This window comes from Aptenodytes patagonicus, chromosome 9 (genome assembly GCF_965638725.1).
Source record: "Aptenodytes patagonicus chromosome 9, bAptPat1.pri.cur, whole genome shotgun sequence".
Taxonomy (NCBI): Eukaryota; Metazoa; Chordata; class Aves; order Sphenisciformes; family Spheniscidae; genus Aptenodytes; species Aptenodytes patagonicus.
Window position 1 is genome coordinate 17,110,004 of NC_134957.1, and position 22,987 is coordinate 17,132,990.

At 41.6% G+C, this 22,987-nt stretch overlaps 1 protein-coding gene across 2 annotated transcripts in view; it reads right to left on the bottom strand.

Annotated features, from left to right (window-relative positions):
• IL1RAPL2 (interleukin 1 receptor accessory protein like 2) overlaps window positions 1–22,987 on the bottom strand; it is a 398,381-nt gene that overhangs the window by 369,493 nt on the left and 5,901 nt on the right. For both annotated transcript variants that reach the window (XM_076347253.1, XM_076347252.1), the window contains exon 2: window positions 15,997–16,097. In XM_076347253.1, the coding sequence (XP_076203368.1) occupies window positions 15,997–16,078 (82 nt within the window). In that variant the 5' untranslated portion in view covers window positions 16,079–16,097. The remainder of the gene's footprint in view (window positions 1–15,996; window positions 16,098–22,987) is intronic.

The following is a 22,987-nucleotide window of genomic DNA, read 5'->3' on the forward strand; positions in this document are numbered from 1 at the left end:
GGGGATTTACTGTGATACATTTGTACTTCTTCCTCCATTTATCCATTGCAATGCCTGAGGTAGAAGCATGAGAGGGAGCTGTCAGAGTCTACTTTCACTGATAGCTTGTTTCCTCCCGCTTGTGTTCTCACCTCAGCAATTTGTGGCACACATCAAATTACACCGGCAGGGAAATTTCAGCTCCAAAACGCTTCAAATTTACAGAGTACAAACATCCATTAAGTACTCATTACTTAAATGATAATTGCTGTCCATTTGCATGCACAATAGTCACAGTCTAGAGGCAGGATACGTGCGTGGGGACCTGCTCTGCAGCCATCTCGCAAGCAGGGTCAATGGGAGGTTCCCTGCAGCAACTGCCAACACAACTGGGCACCATAGTAAGAACTGTGTTGTTATAGGCTAAATAAGCAGCTCTGCTGCTTGATCCTGTGGGTTACGAGGTAATTAGCTTCTGAATAACTGAAATCAATTGATGTTTTTGCAGAATCACACCAAATAAGCAGAAGCTTGGCACACAGAATGGACAAACAGTCCCATTGCTACACAGTCATGTTTGTTAATTCCTAGTTTAATTCCACCAACTTCAATAGCTTTACAGCAGGGGAAAAAAACACAGCCTAGGGTTACTAGTAAACCCTATCAAATTACCCTGCAATTTGAAAGCTAAAATGAAGTACTGCTCTTCCTTCTTCGACACCTTCACTTAAAAGCCCTCCTCGCTTCCAGGACTGCATACACTGCCACCTTTGAACAGTTTATGGAATCCCACTGCCACCAAACTCCTGAAACTTCCTTGGAAATCGTCACTTGGTGATTTTCTGTCCTTGTAAACCCCAAACCCTCCCCACTTCTCCATCAAGCCAAATCTATAATCAAGTAAACATTTTAAAGAGTTTTCTTCTAAAGCCTTAGTCTTTTACACGTATCCTTGCAAACAGCCTTTCCAGTTCCCTCTGCACGACATCTATCCCATCCTCTCATCTGATACACCACTATGTTGCATTTCTACTTGCAGCCATCCTTAAATTACTTTGGAAATATTGAATCCCATTGCCCCAGAGCAGTAAGTACTCTGCTGTTTCTTCAAATTTTTCAGGTTCAAATATTTGAGTTCCACAAAATAAACCTTGTTTCATGATAGTTCTGCTCCCTCCAGTGCAGGCTGTGGAAACCACGCATGCTATCAAGGATTGAACCTAAGCCCAAAGCAGGACTTAAACTAAATGGTACTCTGCCTCAGAGAGGATCAGCATCATTCAAAACACTTGTATATCACTAAAGCAACATGTTAACTATTAAAATATTCTTCATAGACTACATCTGTTCCTGAGTTACTTAGTCCAGGCTAGTATTTACTCCACAAAAACAAACATTAACTCAAAAGAAATCTACCAAAATGGCACTGCAACTTGCACATACACAACAACACAAAGACTAATAAAGCTGAAGCAGAACCATTTTTTCAACAACAGCATACACTCAAATAACAGACATCCAATCGATCAGAAATGAAAAATAGAGTGAAGCAACAATATAAATTATATCTGCTGAAAATGCAACAAACAGCTCCTTTGAGGGCTTGGTGAAAAAACATGCACCAGAAGGGTGTAACTAGCAGCTCTATTTAAACCCCCCCCCCCAAGGAAGGTCTGAAATGCACCGAGTTTGCAGAGAATCAACACAGGAAACATTAAATTCTTCCATTAGAATGAGTTTATTACAGTTCATGACAAAGGCATTCAAGCACTGATGTGAAAAGTAGCTCTAAACAAAGTGTAACTACATAGGAGACCAAACTATGACTGTTTGAGGAAGAACAATTACCTGAGGGAGCCCAATTTCTTCCCCAGCCCAGTCTCTTAAACAGGAAAGCTAGTATACTTATGAATTCACAGATGGGATGAGGAAAGAGTCTCACTGCTCAAAGTCAAGTGCACTAATGGGCAACAATTGTTATAAGATGGGCTCAGATCCTGCTCAGGCAAAAAAGAGACTGCCTGAAGGAGGGATGGAGCAGCTCTCCATTCAATGAGACACACGGGCTGAGGAGCAGAGGGAGAGTCTGTCATTTGAAAATGAAGCCATGATTATTATCACCTCTGAATTTACCCTACAGCTTTGAAGTCAGGAGACCCAGGGCAGTACCTCTTCATGGCTGCGCAGCCTCAGCTGCGCTGGCAGGTTTGTTAGTAAGGAAGCCGATGGTGACCCCACTCAGGCCCTGCTCACCCGCTGCAGGGTGGCTCCTTCCCCCCAGCAGTGCTGGGGGCTCCAGGCTCTGCGCTTTCTGTCTTCCCTGGTAGGTGACTTCTTATTTTGCTATCCACTAGCATTTGCAGAAGGAACTCAACTCATTCAGAAGAAGTCTTATTTTGAATAAACTGTTAGCAAACTGCATCCAGAAAAACACATAAGAAAGAACAAAAAGCAAAAAACTATATATATTTCAAATAAAAATTAGGCTCTGAATACATCTCTCCCTCTAGGCAATTATATGGGTAAATTAGGTACTGAACAAATGAAACAGATTATGATAAATACTCAAAGTAATTTACTGTTTCTGGAAAAATTATATTGCAAGAACGGATTTACAATAACTTATCTGCAGAAAAATGTGAAAACCAAATAAATTTATGGAAATGCATTTACCTAATAATATTTACCAAATGACACTGTTCCCTCTGCTGCTTGTAGCAAACTCAGTCATGGAGACTAAGGACAGGTTTGCCTTATTAATACAGCTCTCTGCCTGTGTATTTTAAATACCTTAGAGCACAGTACCATCTGTGTGTATTCTACTAATGAGCTACTTCTTAGACTGAGGAAGGCCAGCCAGCCAACACCAATTACTCAGGACAGAGACTGCCTAATTTTTAGAGCAATTAATGAGCTCCTCTCTCACTCTACATAGAAGCTTCCTCTGGTTAATTCTTCTGGCATATTATGGCATATCCTATTCTAAAGCAAGCTTCTCAAAGAATAAAATAAAAAGGAGGAACACGACACAGCCCAGTCCAATTCTTTAGAGCAGAGCCCAAACCTCATGTGTGGGACACAAGCTTGAGAAATCCCTGCTGGGACCACCTTGAGCAGGGGCTGCACCACTGCTTCCCAACAAAGCCGAGCTGGGGAACAGCATCCTGCAAAGGGTGTAGCTCAGCCCTCTCCCTCACTCTAGACTGTTTAGGGCACTAAGACACCTTTAACAACACCTCGAAGGACAGACTGGAAGAGACAGTACCCTGCTTACCAAGACCTTTGATGGTTTTATTCCCTCTCACCTCACAGTCATTTGGAAAAATCTGACACTGACTATCACCAAATGCTGCACAGCTCCACAGCTGGGGATCGCCAGCCGTGGATGCTGCATGCTCAAGAATCACTGAACACTTAGCAAGATGACTGACTGCTCCCATCTCGCCCCTTATCTGACTGATGTGATTTTAAAAGGTGAGCCTTAAGGGGCTATTAGATTATGCAAAAATAGAATTCCCTCTTCTGCCACTAAAAAATATTTCTTAATAACCTAAACAAAGTTTAAGGAGATCAAAATTACCTTTTACAGCTCCCTGTTGGAAAGCGCTATAGTAAAGCATAGAATGAGTATTAAATTATCTCAGTAATTACATTGATAATGCACAACTTTCATGTGCACAATAAAACCATTAAAGGAGATCTGATTTTTGCAAGTATATTATACATCACGATTCTGAAAGGGCAACCCTATGTGCAGGAAAGGATGCACTTGTCTTGCACAAACCTGAAAAACATGCCAACTCCAACCATAGCAGTGAAACTATTATAGAGGAGAGCTTTTTCCCAGCAGCCACCAGCAAGCAAAACACTTGCGTCCCTTGAGGATGCTCATACTTACACAGCAATGAGAGACTTCATGTAGCATTTCAACTTGGTTTGACATTACCAAGCCATTCTACAACCACATTGCGGAATTTGTATTTTTAAGTTCTCATGACCAAGGTACCCAGCATTTCACTGCTGGGGCTGGGGGGAGAAAAGGAAATTGTTCCAAAAGACAACAGCTAATTACTATAGCACATCATGGGTCTTCCTCACTACAAGATGAAGCAAGTTGGTGACACATTCTGCAAGAGTCTTCACACAAAAGCATGCTGGACAACCAACTGTTTGTATGGGATCTGTGTCCTTCGAGAAAGCCATCAATTACAGCTCTTTATGAAGGACAGCAAATGAAACAGTTCATTTGTAGACATTTCTAAAACAGGATTTAATAAAGATCCTTTCTTCATCAGCTGAGCTTTACGCTTTCCCTGTGTAAGGTCCACAACAGTTGCAGCCAGGCATCCCAGGTGGCTGGATTTAGGTTTCATCTCTCATGCACTAAGTCAGAGGAATGTTTTGCAGTTGGAACAAAACCATTTGCAATAAACACTGAATGCTAAAGAGCAAATTTAATCACCCAGTCCAGATGAAAAAAATCACAATGCTGTAAATAATATGATATAAAGTCACGGTGAATAAGAATTATGTTGACCTACATCAGAAGTCAGCCAAAAAGCTTCAGCTTTCAATCTGCTCCAATAAAGCTGACACACTCCACTCCTAAGCACAGTTTCCACTGTAGTCCCCTGATTTGCCTAAAATTGCAGATGTCATTTTGAATGGAAATATTACATCCAAAATGTCATTAGTGATACACATGCTAATTTCTTTCCTTATTTTGGTTGCTTATTTTTGATTGTCTAAACCCACACCATTATTCACACCTCTTTGGCTTTATACAATGGGACAAGATTTTCAAGGTCACATCAAAAATCAGTGCTAGATTCAAGGGCTCAAATCTACAATAATTATTTTCTTGGCTAGAGTTTCAAATTTGCTTTTTTAAACCACAAATACCAGAACAAACGGGTTTCAGAAATACTTTAAAATTGGTTAATTTTCTCAACAAAACATACTCTGCAATAGGAGCCTTAAGTAGAGAGGAAGAAGCAGGTCCAGAAGGTGGCCCCCCTTCACCAGGGAGGTCTACCAGAGGGCAGTGCTGATGGCCGCAGATCCACCTCCAATCTGGGAGCAGAGGAAGCCTGCGGGAATGACCTGGCTCCACCAAAGCGCTCTCACTTTCTGTTCTCAGATCTCTTCTGCAGGCAACCCAAGAGATTTGACACTGCCGACTGCTTCCCAGCAGGGAATCCCAGAAACAGTAGGGTCCTGACCACTATATGTTCAAAGTCTTCCAGCTTCTTCATCTGACATCCGTATCAAGGACCTCAGAAGTCCTAGCATTCAGCTGCAACTCTTGAATGCCCCAGAGATACAGAGCCTGGGAATAACCCTGCCTTTGATTCATGTTCCAGCAGTTCTCCATTGCTTATTAAATGTATCCATCTCAGGGAATTTACTGTTCAAAATGAAATTGTGTCACTGAAAAAGAAGTTCTGACGAGCCCTATTCTGCAGAATGTGATTAAATTTCTGCATTTTACCATTAGCTCAAAGACACCGGAATGATTATATCTCACATTACTCTTCCCCTTCCAGGCCCACTCACATATATGTTTTGTTGAACACGTAAGACAGCAAAAGCATGCATGAAGTGGCTCTGCACATTGATCCAAATAACCTTAGGATCACAGAGTGCATCAGCAAAACAAAAACCTAATGCTTAAATCCAAGAACAAACAATTCCTGTTGTCTTGTGAAAAACCTGATCTGCTATATGAACACCAGTCTTCACAAATATTAAGTCACTTCTATCTTCAAAATACCAGACAATATCCATTAACTCTCAAATAACAAAAAATAAATTTAAAAAAAAAGTCTGTGAAACAACTTTGCACTCAAATGCAATATGTATTTGTACAGCAGGATGAAAGGACCAGCATTTCTTTAAACAAACATGAACATCTGGTTAGACTATACACTGAGGTGTCCTTGGATAAAGCTGTTTTAAGCTATTCACACATCTGATGACAGAACTCCAGTTCCTGGTATTGCTAAAAATCTAAAGGCAGCTACTAGGTAAGCACAGATGGAGCCCAGAGTGGCTCAAATGCAGCTGACTGCCTGCAGAGTCACTGCAGTTTATGATCAACAAACGTTCTTTAGGTCAGAGGAGTAAGTATATACACAGGTTTCTATACACTTGGTTACCCAAGAGACTTGATTGGCATCTCCAAGGCTCATGGTCCCTCAGATTTTCCATATGCCATTTTACAGTCTTAGGTCTTTTTTTCCCTTCTGTGTCCCCCACTATACACTGGGAGGACAGCTTATAGCCAATACACACAACAGACTTGTGTAACATTCAAAGGCAAAAGCTTTTAGCCTAAAACTAGTGCACAAAACCTGGTATAGCAGAATCTCTCTCCTCTTCCTCCTCCATTTCTAGCAGACACATCTTATTATCTTCTACTGAAAAATAACAGAAATTACAAACACTTTTCCCTAGCACATGTATCCAAGGACATGAAAGCACGTGCTACACACATGCTTTTTTTAGCCTCAAAACTTCTCTAGGAGATAGTACTGGTTTCCTCGTCCTTGCCTAAGGCGTTAGCAACACAACAGAACAGAGGGAAACATTTTATTTGTGTTATACTCCACATCACCTTCAGTGTGCTGGGCAACCTGAACATCACTTCGTCTCTGCATGGTTTTCTACCATCTGTAAAATGGGAATAACTATGATGCAAACATTAGAGACAAAAAGCACTTGTATTAAATACCATAGTAGCAGATGTTTACTAAAAACACCAAATAGTCCCATGAGACTTAAAAAAAAAACTCTGCCAAGGTAACAAAGCACAATTAGAATACAGAAAGTCCAAAAAATACTACTACCATCATGTTTCAAGGCCTCTACTCCACAGCCCTAACAACCGTTTAAACTGTATGCATGGCTACTGAATGGCTAAACAGCAGTATGTCCCCCAGACACAAGCAAGAGTGACATACAAAATATTGTACTTTAAACATTAGAAAGGAATTTGGGAACTTCAGGCTTTCCCTTTTGCCCTGTTTCAGGCCTGTTCACTGAAAGAGGAGCTGAATCCCTCAGGGGCTTGCCCTGACACGTACCACCTTCCCTGATGCCTCCTGCCCCCGAGGGGCTGGTAGGTCAGGTTAGCAGTCAGGGTCTGATGCAGGTTCCCATTCCTCCCACTTCATTACAGCAACAGAAATGAGATAGCCAGACACAAAAGGCTCATGCCAGGTACTGCTATTGCCTCCAGTTTCTTTATTAAAAACCAGCGAACAACACTTACAGCTGCCTGGATCAAATGGTCTCCTACTTATTCAACTACTATTTAATTTCCCATCTGGAATAATGAATGCAGACATCTCAGTAGATACCTTTTTAAAGGAATACTGACCCCTCAAAGATGCAAACCAACTGTACCTGTCTTAAATTGAAGTGTCAACATACCTTCCTCAAAAAAAAAAAAAGGGACTGGGAGTGAGTTTCCATAGGTCATATGCAGCACAACAGAGCTAGTTTTGTGAATCTCAAAGGTGGAGGAGATTTAAAACAAGTCAAGCTAACAGAAATACCCTCACACTGCCTCCCTTCCTGCCTCGAACAAGGAACCACACGGGGAGGGCAAGTGGGAAGGAACTGATGGCAGAGGCTGGCGGGCACAGGCAGCCTGGTTACGGTGTCTTGGAAAAGCAAAGTGCTCAGGTCAGAAGCTTAACTTTAATCTAAGTCTCTGTCTTCAGTGGTGGAGCACTGTATGTTTTCATATCAGTATGTATTATAAGTACTAATCATGCTTCTTGTAGGAAAGAATCGATTGGATTTGAAAGGGTTAGAGATCAATAAAGTGATAAAATGTACACTCTAGAGGTGACACTGCAGCTTTCAACTCATAGATAGGCAATCATTTCTACTTTAGCGAGTTGTACCACAACAATCTCACACAGGTCTATATACTAACGTTTGCACATGCATGCACTGCACTAAAAAGAATTCCTTCCTTCTTCACAGGTCAACAACTTGAAATACTTAACTCTGCACCTCCTGAAAAGAGAAACCTCTGATGTTTCCTTTATTGTTTGTAAAACCAACTTCTCCAAACTTAAATGCCAAAAAATAACCAAAAATGCATCTTAATTCTCCTTTCTCTCACTATTTCCCATAGTGATCCCAACATCTCCTACCTCACAATTTTACTGCTTGCCGCTTTCACAGCTACATTCATGGCAAAAACAAGTAAAAAAGAAGTTTCTGATACCACGTGTCACAGGGAGTAGCAATTTAAAACTGAAATGCACTTCAAACAACAAGCAAGGTTCTGAAAGTAAAGTAGAAAAAGTTCTTTAAATTCAGTGGACAGAGATATGAGAATGTGTATTAATGTTCATACCTAGTTCAATCTAAGGAGCCTTATTTACGTTCCTTCAAATATATACAGCAGTCTGTAAAACCTGCCTTAAACATGTATTCGGGTTACGAAAACCCAAGCACACTTCAGAACTGTTCTTGGACAGGAGTTGACCGAAAGCTAAGCCACGAGCTTCACAGATTCCCTATAGCTCCTATAGGTCCATATCCCCCTAAGTTACCTCCGAGCCTCTGCATCACCAACAGATGCCCTAAACTGAGCAGACATTCATCTCCAGGACCAGTGAACGTGCTGAGCTTGAAGACTGTGTTCTGGGTAAGTTTGTGGCTGTACTATTTATACTTTCATTTGAACATTAGGTAAGACAGACCTTCCAAAAATATTTTCATGAACAAGATGAAAAACAAAACATGCCAGAACAACCTTCCCTGTCCCTCAGGACAGTCAGTTTCAGAGTAAGGATACAAACCTAGAACACACACCTCAAAGTGAGCATACCAGAAATAGTGAAATGAAGATCTCTTAAAATTTCTATTTAGGATCTTAATGAAAACAAAGCAAAGACACCTTGATACATTAGTTTTTTCATTTAAAAAGTCCCCATTTAGGGGAGGAAAAAAACGTATTATCCAGTGTGCTGGTTTTGGCTGGGACAGAATTAACGTTCTTCACAGCAGCTAGCATGGGGCTGTGTTTTGGATTTGTGCTGGAAACAGTGCTGATAACACAGGGGTGTTTTCGTTGTTGCTGAGCAGGGCTGACACAGAGTCAAGGCCTTTTCTGCCTCTCACCCCACCCCACCAGCGAGGAGGCTGGGGGTGCACAAGAAGTTGGGAGGGGACACAGCCGGGACAGCTGACCTCAACTGACCCAAGGGATATCCCACACCGTATGACGTCATGCTCAGCACATAAAGCTGGGGGAAGAAGAAGGAAGGGGGGGGGACATATGGAGTGATGGCATTTGTCTTCCCAAGTCACCATTATACATGATGGAGCCCTGCTTTCCTGGAGATGGCTGAACACCTGCCTGCCCATGGGAAGGAGTGAATGAATTCCTTGTTTTGCTTTGCTTGCGTGCGCGGCTTTTGCTTTCCCTATTAAACTGTCTTTATCTCAACCCACAAGTTCTCTCACTTTTACCCTTCCAATTCTCTCCCCCATTCCAGAAGAGGGGCGTGAGTGAGTGGCTGGGTGGGGCTGAGTTGCCAGCTGGGGTTAAACCACGACAACCAGTTAAAGGCATAGAGCTGGAAGATTTCTCAATCATGATGATATGTCTACTCGTCGTGGTTTAATCTCAGTCGGCAACTGACCACCACACAGCCACTCGCTCACTCCCCCCCATCCCCAGTGGGATCGGGGAGAAAATTGGAACAGCACAAGTGAGAAAAACTCATGGGTTGAGATAAAAACAGTTTAATAATTGAAATATAATAATAATAATAATAATACACAAAGCAAGTGATACACAATGCAACTGCTCACCACCCGCCGACCGATGCCCAGCCAGTCCCCGAGCAGCGGCCCCCCCGGCCAGCTTTCCCCAGTTTATGTACTGAGCATGACGTCGCATGGTGTGGAATATCCCTTTGGCCAGTTGGGGTCAGCTGTCCTGGCTGTGCCCCCTCCCAGCTTCTTGTGCACCCCCAGCCTGCTCAGTCAGTAGAGCATGGGAAACCAAAAAGTCCTTGACTAGTGTAAGCACTGCTCAGCAACAACTAAAACATCGGTGTGTTATCAACATTGTTCTCATCCTAAATCCCAAACACAGCACTGTACCAGCTACTAGGAAGGAAATTAACTCTATCCCTGCCAAAACCAGGACACTACCAGAGGTTCAGATATTATTAATAAACTCTTACATGCTACAGCGAGATGTAGAACAGTTATCCAAACAGCTGACATGATGCCCATTGCAGAAGTGGAAGATTATAGATTTTTAACTGAGGAAATGACATTTCTTTCATGCTTTGCTTATTTCCCCCTATCCCTAAAGATCCCACCTTTGTGATTTACTGTAGTTTGGAACAATTTAATTGTGTTCATTTATTTTATTCAGATACAGCTGCAGTTTCCCTTTTGGGGAAGGAGTTTAGCTTTAATATTTAAGTATCAGCTCAATATTTTAATTGTTTTAATTATACATTAACTCATTTTAAATGAGTGTAATAGCTAAAAATTTCAGTGTTTAAATAAGTTCAACATTTAAACCCTGTCAAAAAAACCCCAAACCTCTAGCAGACCATTTCTTTTATTGTTCTTCTCTATGCATCTGCCTTCCTCCCCATCAGCAAACAGAATGTCTAAATGCTGCCAGCTGTCTCCCACATAGGTCTGTCTAGCTGCAATGCTGTTTTCTGTCTAGAGGAGAGGAAACTGAGGCTGCGACTCCCGAGGTACACAGACTACCGGTGCTTCACAGCTTACTTGCTGATAGCCCCCCGAGACCTGACTGAGTGCCGGAGCCTGGCTCCTCGCTTTCCGCTGAGCCAAACTGAACAGATGGAGAGCAGCCGTGAACCCATGAGCAGACACAACCGTATGCAAGAGGGACTGTACATTCCTGCACTGATGACAGCTTAGAACAACGGTGATCTCGACTTTTTTTGTTTGCTGGAGCTGTGAATAACTTAACATCTTCTGGGAAAAGCAAGAGATCAGCGTGCGCTGGTTAGTGTTGCCAAGCTCCCATTTCCTCTGTGTCTGCACGTTATTTGCAGGAAGTAAAAGCTGAAAGCCTCTTTTGCATCACTCATATCTCAGAAACTGGGAGGGCTCATAGCCATGCATTTTACATGAGGGCCAGAAGTCAGCTCTTCAGGCAGATGCAATTGCAAACAAAAAGCAAATGGCAACTGTGAGTGCTCATCCTGCAGCTCCTCTAGGGGCCCACTCCAGCAGGAACAATGGACTTTTAAGAGTTAGGCTCCTCCAGGATATCCCATTCCAGGCACAAATCCATGAGTCACCTCTGAAATACAAACACCTTCATTTCCATATATGTCACGGTTTTCATGGCCAAAGTGATCAGGCAACAGTACAGGAAGGTTGAGCTTCATAGAAGGGAGCAGAGGGAAATCCTAGGCTAGTGACAACTAGGGAAATCCTAGCAGTGACAACGAGTAGGAAAGTGAAGGTCTCCTGAAACATCTATAGCAGACCACACTAAGTTGTTGCATGACGTTTAAAAGGCACGAAATACCAAGCCAATAGGTTTTAAATGAACGTGTTAGAGCACTACGTCCCAACCACTGCAACATCAACGAGAGAATTTAAGACAATTTGGCTATGCCCATACACAGCAAGGCATGATGCTAAGTCAAGCCCTCCCTCTCCCAAGCCATTGGTGACAAAGTTGCATGCAGGTGGAGGGTGACAGGGTGGGTGAGGGATCAGAGACACACTTGCTCCTCTGGCATATGACTGCCTTCTGGGTGGTCCCAAGACAAAGAGGAGGAGAAGGCAGGCCAGAATCCCAGAGCACATCCATCTGACACACTACAGAGGAGAAGACACAAGACTCTGGCTCTGTAGCTTGGAGGACATACCGGTGCCAGGCCTGAGCGGATTAAGCCCTGTTAACCTGCAGAAAGAATACTACCAGCTCTGCAGCCAGCAGCCTCATAGAAACCTTGGGAATGTCTGCCCATGCTCCTCCACACAAGGCTGGCATGCCCTCTGGAGCTCTAGCATGCTGAGACAGGGTATTTCAGCTCAGCAAATAAATACAGCAACAATAAATGACATCAATTATTCACTACTGGAATTATGTCTAGTAAGTCAAACAGAATCTATAGTCTGAAAAATCTTTTGCTTAAAAAATGCAATGATTTTTTAATTGGTTTTATATTCCCTGCTATGATTATTCAAAGAACTATATACAAAGGGCTTGGGAAAAGAAGTCACTTAATGAGATTAAAAGGAAATCACCTAGCAGTTCCCACATCCTCAATTTATTTGTGTAACCTCCACCTGTAAAATACCCTTTCTAGGGTACTGCTAAGGCTGCAGTCCCGGCATTAGCTGTTTGCTCAGTTTTACTTCTTAAAGCAGGCAAAAAGGGCGACCTACAGCTTTCAAAAAAGCTTCTTAATATTAAGAAATGCTTGTGAAACTTAAGTCAACATTACATTCACACAGATGCTTGAGGCAAAGTGTTCTGTTCCCACCACAAACAGCAATCATTCCTCTGTAGACCTGACAGATTTCTTCTGGAGCATCTGGAAGTTGCTGCCTGTAACGAAGAATCTGACTAGCATAATTAAATTAGCTCACCCATTTTAATTATTTTGGCACCACATCTCAAGTGAGAAGCAGCCAAACAAATTTGTCTTGCTACAAGTTTTTGTGTCATTTTTGCAGCATTGCAAGGTACTCTAAAACCTATCTGTAGCCCTCGCATGCATTCCTGCTTGTCTTCTGCAAATGGAAACATGGACACCTGAATCTGTAACAAAGGGCAAGTAAAGGACATGAGACAAATTTCTTTCAGTTCTGTTTTTCTCTCCCCTTCTACGAAGACTGTTTCTTCAGCAAACTTTAATCCTATGCTTGCAAATGGAGCACCATTTCACCACCTTCTGTTTGACATCTTAGATCCTCCACTCCTGACCACTCTTTAATGACTCTTCCCTGTTGTCCAGCCCCTGTGTACTGTCTGCATTTGCTGTCTGGAGTTCTCATCCTCAACTTTCTCCCCTTGGGTTTCCATTCCTTGGCTTCGAAGGAATATTTTCCCACCAGCCTCTGAAGACGCCTTCCTAGCCAAACCCCTGTTCTCTTTAAGGCAACTTCAGTTTCACTGGTAACGCCCTTCTGGACATTCTGCCCCCCTTTTGACTGCCTCTGTTTTAGCGATGCCTTTGCATTACCTGAAGACACCACCACACCTTCTCATTGCTCCACCCCAAGTACTCTTCAACTCGGCTCTCTTTAGATTCTCCCTACCTCTTAAACAAGATATATTCTATTATGTGATATTAAACACATGCTAGTAAACTTCATAATTGCTCTTGTACTTAACACTAATCACAATTCTGGCCATTCATGCAACAATTCTACGTATTACTTGGAAAAATGCCAGTCTACATAAGTCAGTAAAGACACCGATACCCTGATTTTGCTGGTTTATTGCCCTAGTAACCCAAATCTGTCTTCATCATCAGTGTCAGCACTTTCTGTGCACTGCTTCACACAGCTCCACATAACTGTCTGCACAATTTCCCTTCCCCTTTTAAGGATGCTCACCAGCTTAGATGTCCCCACACCAATAGCCAGCAAGACCCAAGACTACAACATCCATCCAGAACACTGCTGCAGAGATCCTGTCCACAGGGTGTCATTTGGGCACCTCATCCACTCCCCTGCCCTTGCCCTCATCTGCAGCTAAAACAGCCTTCCTGCTTTCAGACATCCTGCTGTTTACACTGCAGTGCAGCTGCCCACAAATAACCACTAAATTACTTTCCCCTTCCCACTCTCCTTTATCAAGACACCAGTGAAAAAAAAGACCTTGAACTACAGCACCAGCATGCTACAGCTACTGTCACCCTATCGAGCAACGTGGTCTCATTGTTTCTTTGTGCATCTGCCTGGCTGCATCCATCCACTATCTCTGATCTTCAACTTAAACAATACAAATAGTTAAAGTTCAGAAGCCTCTGGAGCATCTGCCCCTTCACAACACATAACATTTAGTGAAGCCCCAAGCAATGAAACAACAGTCCTTCGTATTTGAAGACCCCTTTCAGAAAGGGAGTCAAATTATCAATTTTGCTCCAAGTGCTGAAATCACAGAAACAGAAAGTGTATTTCACACACAATGTGGTGGAAAAAGGAAAAAAAAGAAATCAGTAGTTTGCTCCACATAGCAACCTAAAAATCAGTTCGTATGACAGAATGAATACTGAAGGTGAAAACCAACTACATGATCATATACTTGCAAAGAAACTATAATTTTACTTTACGTGCATTTTTCCCCTTCATCTTATACTCAACATATACCAACTCAATCAAATGAAAAGAAAAAGAATCAGCTATTCACTAGTGGGTTATATTTAGGAATAGGCAGTCTAACATATTAAAGCATTTTTCCCCACCAGTACTCAACCTGAATTGATACTGTCAACAGCTGCCAATAACACAAGACATTCTGCAGAGTCAAAGCAAGCAGATTAAAAAAAAAAAAAAACAACACTAAAATATAATTAAAGGTAAACTACCAGATGAATGATGCTATAACCACAGGCATGTTACTTCTACAGATGTGTACTTCTGATAAAGGAAATGCAAAGGCTTTTCCTTGCAGCCAGGTGGTGTTGCCTGGCATCAGTGAATCAAGGCTGCTCAATTATACAGATTATGGATCTCATAGGGGTTCCCGTCCAGGCCAGTAATAGCAGTTTTGAAAAAGAGGAACACCATCGCCCTTAGAGTTTAGATCAAGCTCTACTGTAGCCAAATCCCAATATCCATGACTGCTCTCACAGGGCAAACAGGGCTCAGGGCACAATAACCACAACAAAAGGCTGTAGACTAGTTCAATTTAGCAACATCCATTTATATTTTCTGGCCCAGCAGAAAGAATTCAGCCTAGCATCTGGTGGTTCCCAGAGTTAACACTTCCTAGCCTGGGATGCAACATCTAATTCTTTATAATAGATGGACCAATAACTTTTCTCCTCTGTTCTCAAGAAATGCAGAAATTAAACTTAAAACCGAGGACAGTAAGATCAATGGAAGCCCTCACACTTGTATGTATGGCACACAACTAGTGGGAAAAAAATGAGTAAGTTAACATGCAAGTTTAAAAGTACAACACTTATCCTGCACCAGTTACCTGTCCATATACACAAGGCTCTAGCAGACTAACACCACTACACAACACTGCAGCTAACCTACTTGTCTGCCGAAAGTCCTTCCAAACTCACAGCTTACTTGAGAAAGGCCAATAGTCTCATGAAGTCATTCCCTTTGAGGGGGGAGAGCTGCATGGACTAGAAGTCACTTCAGGCTCTAATATAGATGAGACATTATCCGATCAACTGTCTATCCTGGAAGGAGATACTCTAACACTTGTTTGAAGTGTTCTGTTACTATTAGTGGGTTTCAAAAGCAGATGTAAACATAAACCAACTCCCACTCCCTTTCACTGCCAGAATAATCAGAAATTATCTACCCAGGAAAGCTCTTCCCAGTTAACCCTATGTATGATCACACATATGGCTGGCATGACTTTTTGGAAGATGCCCTTCCAACATACAAAAAAATCATCCAGACTTAAAAGTCACCACAAACCACATCCACAGTTAAGAAAATCCCTTAGCATGAGTAAAAGATTGTATGTTAAAACAATGCCAAAGTCATTATTACCTTTGTGGGTTTTCAGTCAGATCAACCTTTTCTTTTTCTTTCTTTTTAATTTTTTTTAATAAAAGAAAACATAAGGACACTTTCAAATAGCTTAAAGTCACATCAACAGAACATTATAGTGAGAAAATTCATCCTGTAACATCTGGTAAGCAAACCATATTGGTTATGACTTTTTTTTTTTTCCAGAAGAGAACAAGTATATATGCAAAACAAAAAGCAGCCATCTCAAATGCTTGATTGCATGAGCACTAGGTCCAGATTCAAAAGTAAAAATATTTTTCTGTGACTTACCAGAATTTCTCTTTGACACGAGCTTCAAATTCATGCTGACTACAGTACAGATCACAAGAACCAAGAGAACAAGAGGCTTCATCTTTCACTTTCTGTGACAGCTGAAATGCAAACACAGTATGAAGTCTGAATCACAGCTCTTCACTACAACAAAGCAGCAGCTACAGTTAAACATTTCTCAAAGAACCGTTACAGGGCAATGGCTTAATCTAGTGACTTCTGGGTTTATTTTTATGCAGAGGTAGGAAAACATAATGGTTCAAAGTAACTGTCTATGAATAATTTATCTCTGACTATCACACAAAAGGGTTGGGTTTTTTAAATGACACCTTGAAAATATTATTTTGCTTAGAAAAGAACACAAGACTTAACTGTTTATTTGAAATAGTATGGATCTAATCTGGCGATTTTTCTATGTTATTTAAGGGGGAGACCCTGATGATCATGATTAGTTTTGTCTCATACAAACAGGCCACATACTTAAAAAAAAAAAAACTTCACATTGTTCAGGAAAAGATGAAGAGTAGGTTATTCATGCAATTTCTCTTAGCAACCTTATTTTCCCACTGGTGACCTTGTAAAAGCTCCTACAATGAATTAATGCTATTCTAGAGACTTCTATAAAATGAGGTAGACAAGTGAATAAAATTCAGAAATCAATGAATGCAGGTCTCAGGATTCTTATTAAAAAGATAAAATTAGTCTCTCCAGTGAACTTTAGTACCTATTTTATATTACATACATTAAAAAAAAGCAAAAATCTAGTTTAAAATTGTATTTTTAATTTTATATAATTACTGGAACTAATTCTGTTTTCATTTACAAGTACGAGGTCATTCAAGAAAACATAGCAAGAGCAAACTGAGGCTCCTTATCTGTACTTAAAAACAGGTAGAACAAATCTGAACTCAGCAAAGCCCATCTCTCTGTATATATCTCTCTCTAAATGAGAGAGAGATGCTTAATTATAAGCTAGAGTCCTCAAACATATGCTTAGCTTGAAGTCACAGGCCTTTAAGTGGCTTGATATATTTAGAATCCAGGAGTTCATCTCCATATCAGATACAGACTTTAGATCAGGACCCTTATTGTCAGATAAAGAGGGCAGTCATCCAAATCAGTATGAAATTATTATTTGCACCGAAAGATTCAGCAAACATTTTATAGCAGTTCCTTTTAAACAGAAATGTACAAAACTACCTGCATTAGTAGTCAAAACAAAGGCCAACGAAACAGAATCATTCCTTAAACACTGTACCACACCGCCCGCCCAGCCCACTCAGAGGCACCCTGAACTTTGGGACCAGCCCAGACCCCTGGAGCTCTGAACATTTGCTCAACGTGATAAACGAGCAAGAGGGTGCAATGTCCTGCAGTTCGATGAAAATTATTCAGTTTAATTTGAGTTTATTACATCAAGTATTCTTCCCTTGTAATTTTACTACCAGCCTACTGTTGTGTGAAGAAAATGTAAGGAACCATGTATAATCTTTTACACAATGGCAATTATGCTGCTATTCAATTATTTCAAAATTACCACTTACAACTGAAGTTTTCCCCCTCTCACCTTACCCTACTGCGAGCTATAAATAGGCAGTGGATTTTTTCTCCCCCGACTTCTGTGTTCCCATGGGCACTTTATGCCTATTGATTCCCCACGGTAACAATGCTAAAGGAGTTTTCAAGGAATAATACGTGCTGAAGGCTGTCTGACAGCGGTTAATGGCAGAATTAGTATTCATTCTTCCTTAACATCTCCCTGGAGTACCAAAATCCTGAAACAAGCAAGGCCATCTTGACAAGAGAGCTTAAAAAAAAGTAATTGAACTAAATCTTTTGACAGATAATTGTAATGATGATGTTATGCTAGAATGATTTTCAAGTGTAGCTTTGCAAATTACTTTCTCCGCTTTCCTCCCTTCAGTTATTACAGCTGAAGTATGTAACTCCTAGGTCTTTTTTCATGTGGGCCCCTCCATCCCCACCCCAAACAAGCTATGCTGCATTAAATACACTAAAAAATTCAAAGCAAGTTCTGCCGGCCAACATTCATGCTAGAGATAGGGGAAAATTCTTGGTTCTGTCAGCATTGATAGGAGTTTTGCTTTCTGAAGCCCTGGCCTCACCAAGGCAGTCAGTCTCTGTACCTGCAAAAATCAGGAAAATACAGCAGGAAAAGGGCAAGAAACTACTCCACCACACAGTCATTCACAGCCTAGCCCAGAGCCTCAGCCTGTCACATCTGACACAACCCCACTGAAGCTGGCATGAAAATACACATCAGAGTTTGAGATGTCATCTTCACCATCCTAGACATCTGTCCTGGTTTCGGCAGGGATAGAGTTAATTTCCTTCCTAGTAGCTGGTACAGTGCTGTGTTTGGGATTTAGGATGAGAACAATGTTGATAACACACCGATGTTTTAGTTGTTGCTAGGTAATGCTTACACTAGCCAAGGACTTTTTAGTTTCCCATGCTCTACCGACTGAGAAGGCTGGAGGTGCACAAGAAGCTGGGAGGGGGCACAGCCAAACTGGCCAAAGGGACATTCCATACCATGGGACGTCATGCTCAGTACATAATCTGGGGAAAGCTGGCCAGGGGGGGCCGCTGCTCAGGGACGGGCTGGGCATTGGTCGGCGGGTGGTGAGCAATTGTACTGTGCATCACTTGCTTTGTGTAGTATTATTATTATTATTATCATATTATTATCATTTTATTTCAATTATTAAACTGTTTTTATCTCAACCCACGAGTTTTTCTCACTTGTGCTCTACCAATTCTCTCCCCCATCCCACCAGGTGGGGGGAGTGAGCGAGCAGCTGTGGGGTGCTCAGTTGCCGACTGAGGTTAAACTACGACAACATCCAACTAGAAGGCGGTAGCATCAGTCACACCAGTGTGACCAGTGGTGTGGTCCTGAGACACTGTCCTGAGACAGCAGGCAGCTATAGACAACAAGGCTGTTCAAACTGCCATATCATACATGATTTTTTTTTAACCATACAATTTGACAAAGAATGCAAGGTACAGTATAAGATGTATTTCCCCCAGAAGAATGTCAAGCAGCCAGAAGAGGGAAGGTTGTATGTGTCCAGGACAAAGTCTCTAAATTTGCTCAGGAGGAGATATCTGTGGCTGAGCCTGCCAAGATTCCCATCATGCCTCCCAATGGGACCAGTCTCACAACTCCCTCCCCGGGCCATTTGCTCACCTGTCAGGCAATGGGATGGACTAGAGACTCAAGACAATCCTGTGCCAGACCTACCAGCACTTCTGGAAATAAATCAGTGGAAGAGTGTCTATGATCTGATGAAGAACACAAATAAAACTGCTAGCTTTAAGAGATATGAGATGGGATAAACCAGTTAACATTCAATACCATTTTTCTAGAACCGAAGCATTTTCCTCCAAGCAGGGCTGATTTTGTCATCTGACAAACTTTCCCCTCACAGGCACTGAGCAGCATTTCCCTGAGGAGCTGCTTACTCTGATGCTGCCAACTCCAAGCAGCTGTGAGTAGGGGCTCACAGCTGTAACAAGACTCTACTGGATGCACCTCACAAGAGGGAGACCAAGTTTAGGACCATTCCCAAAAGAGTGAAGAAGACATCTTAGTCAATAAGGATATAGAAATACCAATTACAGCTAACTTGCCCAAGATCACCGAGAGGAGGGGAGAGAGGCACAGGACAAAGCACTTGTTGAGAAGGCTGAAAGAATTGCTAAACAAGTTAATCCAGTCCTTGTTGTAACCTGCCAGGTTGCATTTGTATTGAGATAAGAAAAGGAAGGTTGCTACCATCAGAGGGAGAAATGTAGGAGAAGCAAGGTGTGACAACTTTATTCTCAATCATTCCACTGCTAACGAGGCCACCCCTTCCTCATACCGTTTGATGCTACAGACCACAGACTTCAGGCAGCTTTCCCAGTGTGCTGTAAATACCCAGCAATTACAAGGGGACCAGGCTGTGATGCAGCACGAATTCTGTTCTTCTAACAGAAACCCTGACTCCCATATGCTGCCTAATGCCCTTCACCTGTGTTGACAAACTTATTTCATTCTTCTGAGTCCTCAGAAAACAGGGCTTGTGAAATTGTGTCCCATTTTCTTCATGTACTGCTTGCCATCCTTCCAGCACCCACTTCAGCTCGCATAGCTTCCCAGAGTCAAAAGAATTTCAAGTGACAAGGTTAGACGAAAGCACTTAGAAACAAGAAGGAAACTGGAGCACTAACATTCTGCACAAAACCCAGCACTGAGATTCCCAAGTTCCCGCTTTAAATATAATTTAGTTTTGCTCTAATTCCTACCACGAGCTTTGTTTATACAGCGTTCCTTTTTGAGAGAAAGCAAGAAAAGTGGTGCACATGTGCGCTCAGGCACATGTCTGTGCACAGACTGAGATTTGCTGACACACCATGAGGCTCTGTAGGTTCTAGTTTCTCCACAGAAGCTGCGATGCAGAAGGTGCTCATTAAAAACAGCAGCCCACCTCTTTAGTGGTTTTCAATTGTCAGGTTTTGTTGCTCAGAAATCTCACGGAAATAAATTACGGTTTTCACCCCCCACACAAAGGATGAAATGCCAACAGTAATTCTTTCGTTGTCTTTACAGTACGCTAAATGGTGACTTCTGTTCATTTCTTTTCAAACCATTTCCCCACTCCACTTTTTAAGGCTTTGAATTTTAATATGAACTCTCTCCCAGGTTTTCTCTTCTTTTGCCAACACACCACACTTTGAGCTGTTTATTACGGAAAGATTTTCGGTCTATATAATATGGTGGATAGAAGCAATCCACAATGGGCACCAGTCCCTTTTTGTTGATACCTCAAAACACAAACAAAAAAAATTTAAGATCAGAGATGCATGCTAGTTCAAATAACGTATCTTCAGCTCTACTCGATATGGGTCATGCAGTGTTCTTCGCTCTGTTGCTCAATGAGCATCAAAGAATATTTCATTTTGCCTAATTCACTGTGCATCTTCACCATCATAACCAGCCACTTAAGTTGTCTAAATATGCAATGCACATTAATTCTACAAGGCAGTGCGCATTCAGCATTTGTCTTGCTGGATTTGAGCCTCCACTGGGCTCAAGTCCTTAACTAAATTCACATTTGGCTAATTCTCCTTGTTCAGCTGAAATTCTATGAGAAATTTAAAACCAAGGTAAGCATGGTGGCAACCTGGCAGTGCTTGTCTTGTGTGAACTGAAAGTAACCAGCAACAATGAGACAACATCTAGAATGTGTGGGATTATTACTGGCTCAACAGTGCATTAGCTGCATGATAGCAATACAACAAGGAAAGACCAAGGTATTGTCCTGAGGAAGCAAAGGGAACCACAACTAAATACACAGAGCACCTGACAAGGTCACAACAGCAATCTGTAACGATTCCTCCAAAGGCTGCATGTCTGGGTGCGAAAGAAAAGGAACAAACTGTAAAACTCACAGATCTTTTGTGATGTGAAGGGGGTAAACTCAGAATCTTATCAGTTACTTCAGAAGAAACAAACAGCGCCACCCTTTAGGTGTTAACACTGAGGTTTTGCTTGAAAGATTGTAATGCTTCCATTAAAAAGTTAAATACTTTCCAAATGGCAACCATAGAAGATACCAAGAGCAGCATCTTAAAGCTTCAAAAGACATCTTACAGTATAACACCAAAACAAAAAAATGGGCTTTAGTGGCAGGCACAAAAGAAAAATACTGTGGATGGCCTCCACACAACTTCTCCCATTAACATTTCTGGCTGCAACGGGGTAGAAGTGATTTTAGTCATGTTAAAGTGGCAATCAGACTCAACACTATGAGCGAACTGCTGGTTTGCCCTGTAGAGAGAAAACCCTGTGAGCATTAACACAAGAACCTTTTCCTGCAAGAACTTTCTGATCCAATAGCTGCCTAAAGTAGTGCTCATTTGTGGGGAGAAAAAAAAAAAAAAAAAAGAAGAGGAGGAAGTGGCAAAATCCCCTGAAATATTCCAAATACAGATAAAGATTCCAATATCTATAGAATCAAAATGCTAACCAGAGGGGTTAGTGATGAGCATACGATACAGGCACTCATCTAAATCTCTACTAAGAAAATTCTACAAAAACCTGAGCAGACCATCTTAACAGATTCATGAACCAAAAGAACTAGAACTACTCAGCACTGATTAGCAGATCGAGTACTATCAGCTCACACCACACATTGACCTCAACTCCCTAAGCAACTCACTCACACAGAATTCAAGTTCATTATATCTTCAAATTGGATTTCAAATCCCTGAATCATACTCCTCCCTTATTGCAGCAACTCCTGCACTTGGAAATGCAGAAATTGGAGGAATAAGAACAACAAAGGAGTGGGAAAGTTAGCTTTTTTTTTTAAGCCTCATGCCCAGCTGCACCATCAATGATGTACTACTGATTCAGCACTACCGTGGATTCTACAGAGAACTATTGTTCCAGCCTTAACTTTGCAATCCTCTAACTACACATCCCAGGATATATGGATATGCTTGTCCAGTATCACAGCTTTTAAATTTGAGTAGTCCAGGCCTTTTATAGACGTTCAAAGTAAAATACGTGTTGTGGGAGGAGGATTACAGCTGTACTTCAAGCCCTCATGGTTTATGAGGTCAACATAATGGATCTATTAATTTACAGCCTTTTTTTCCCCTAGAGTAGGAGCTATTAATATTCTACATATATTTACTTCTGCAGATTGTGGTTTAATCAATACAGTACTTCAGGCAACATGAAGTACCGTAGGCAATGTAAAGACTGTCAAACCCAGAGAGTTTAGGTTTACAGAGTGGGGCTTAGCCTCTTATGACTTTGCAGAAGAACTTAGAAGATTACAGAAAAGCCAGCTGGGGGAGAAAAGAAAACGTGAAGACAGTCTACACTTGGAAAGCTAAACATGTACACTAGTACTGGGGAAAGGGGAGCGGTTTTAAGAATCAGTTTAAATCAGCCTAAGTCCTAGAGCTGACG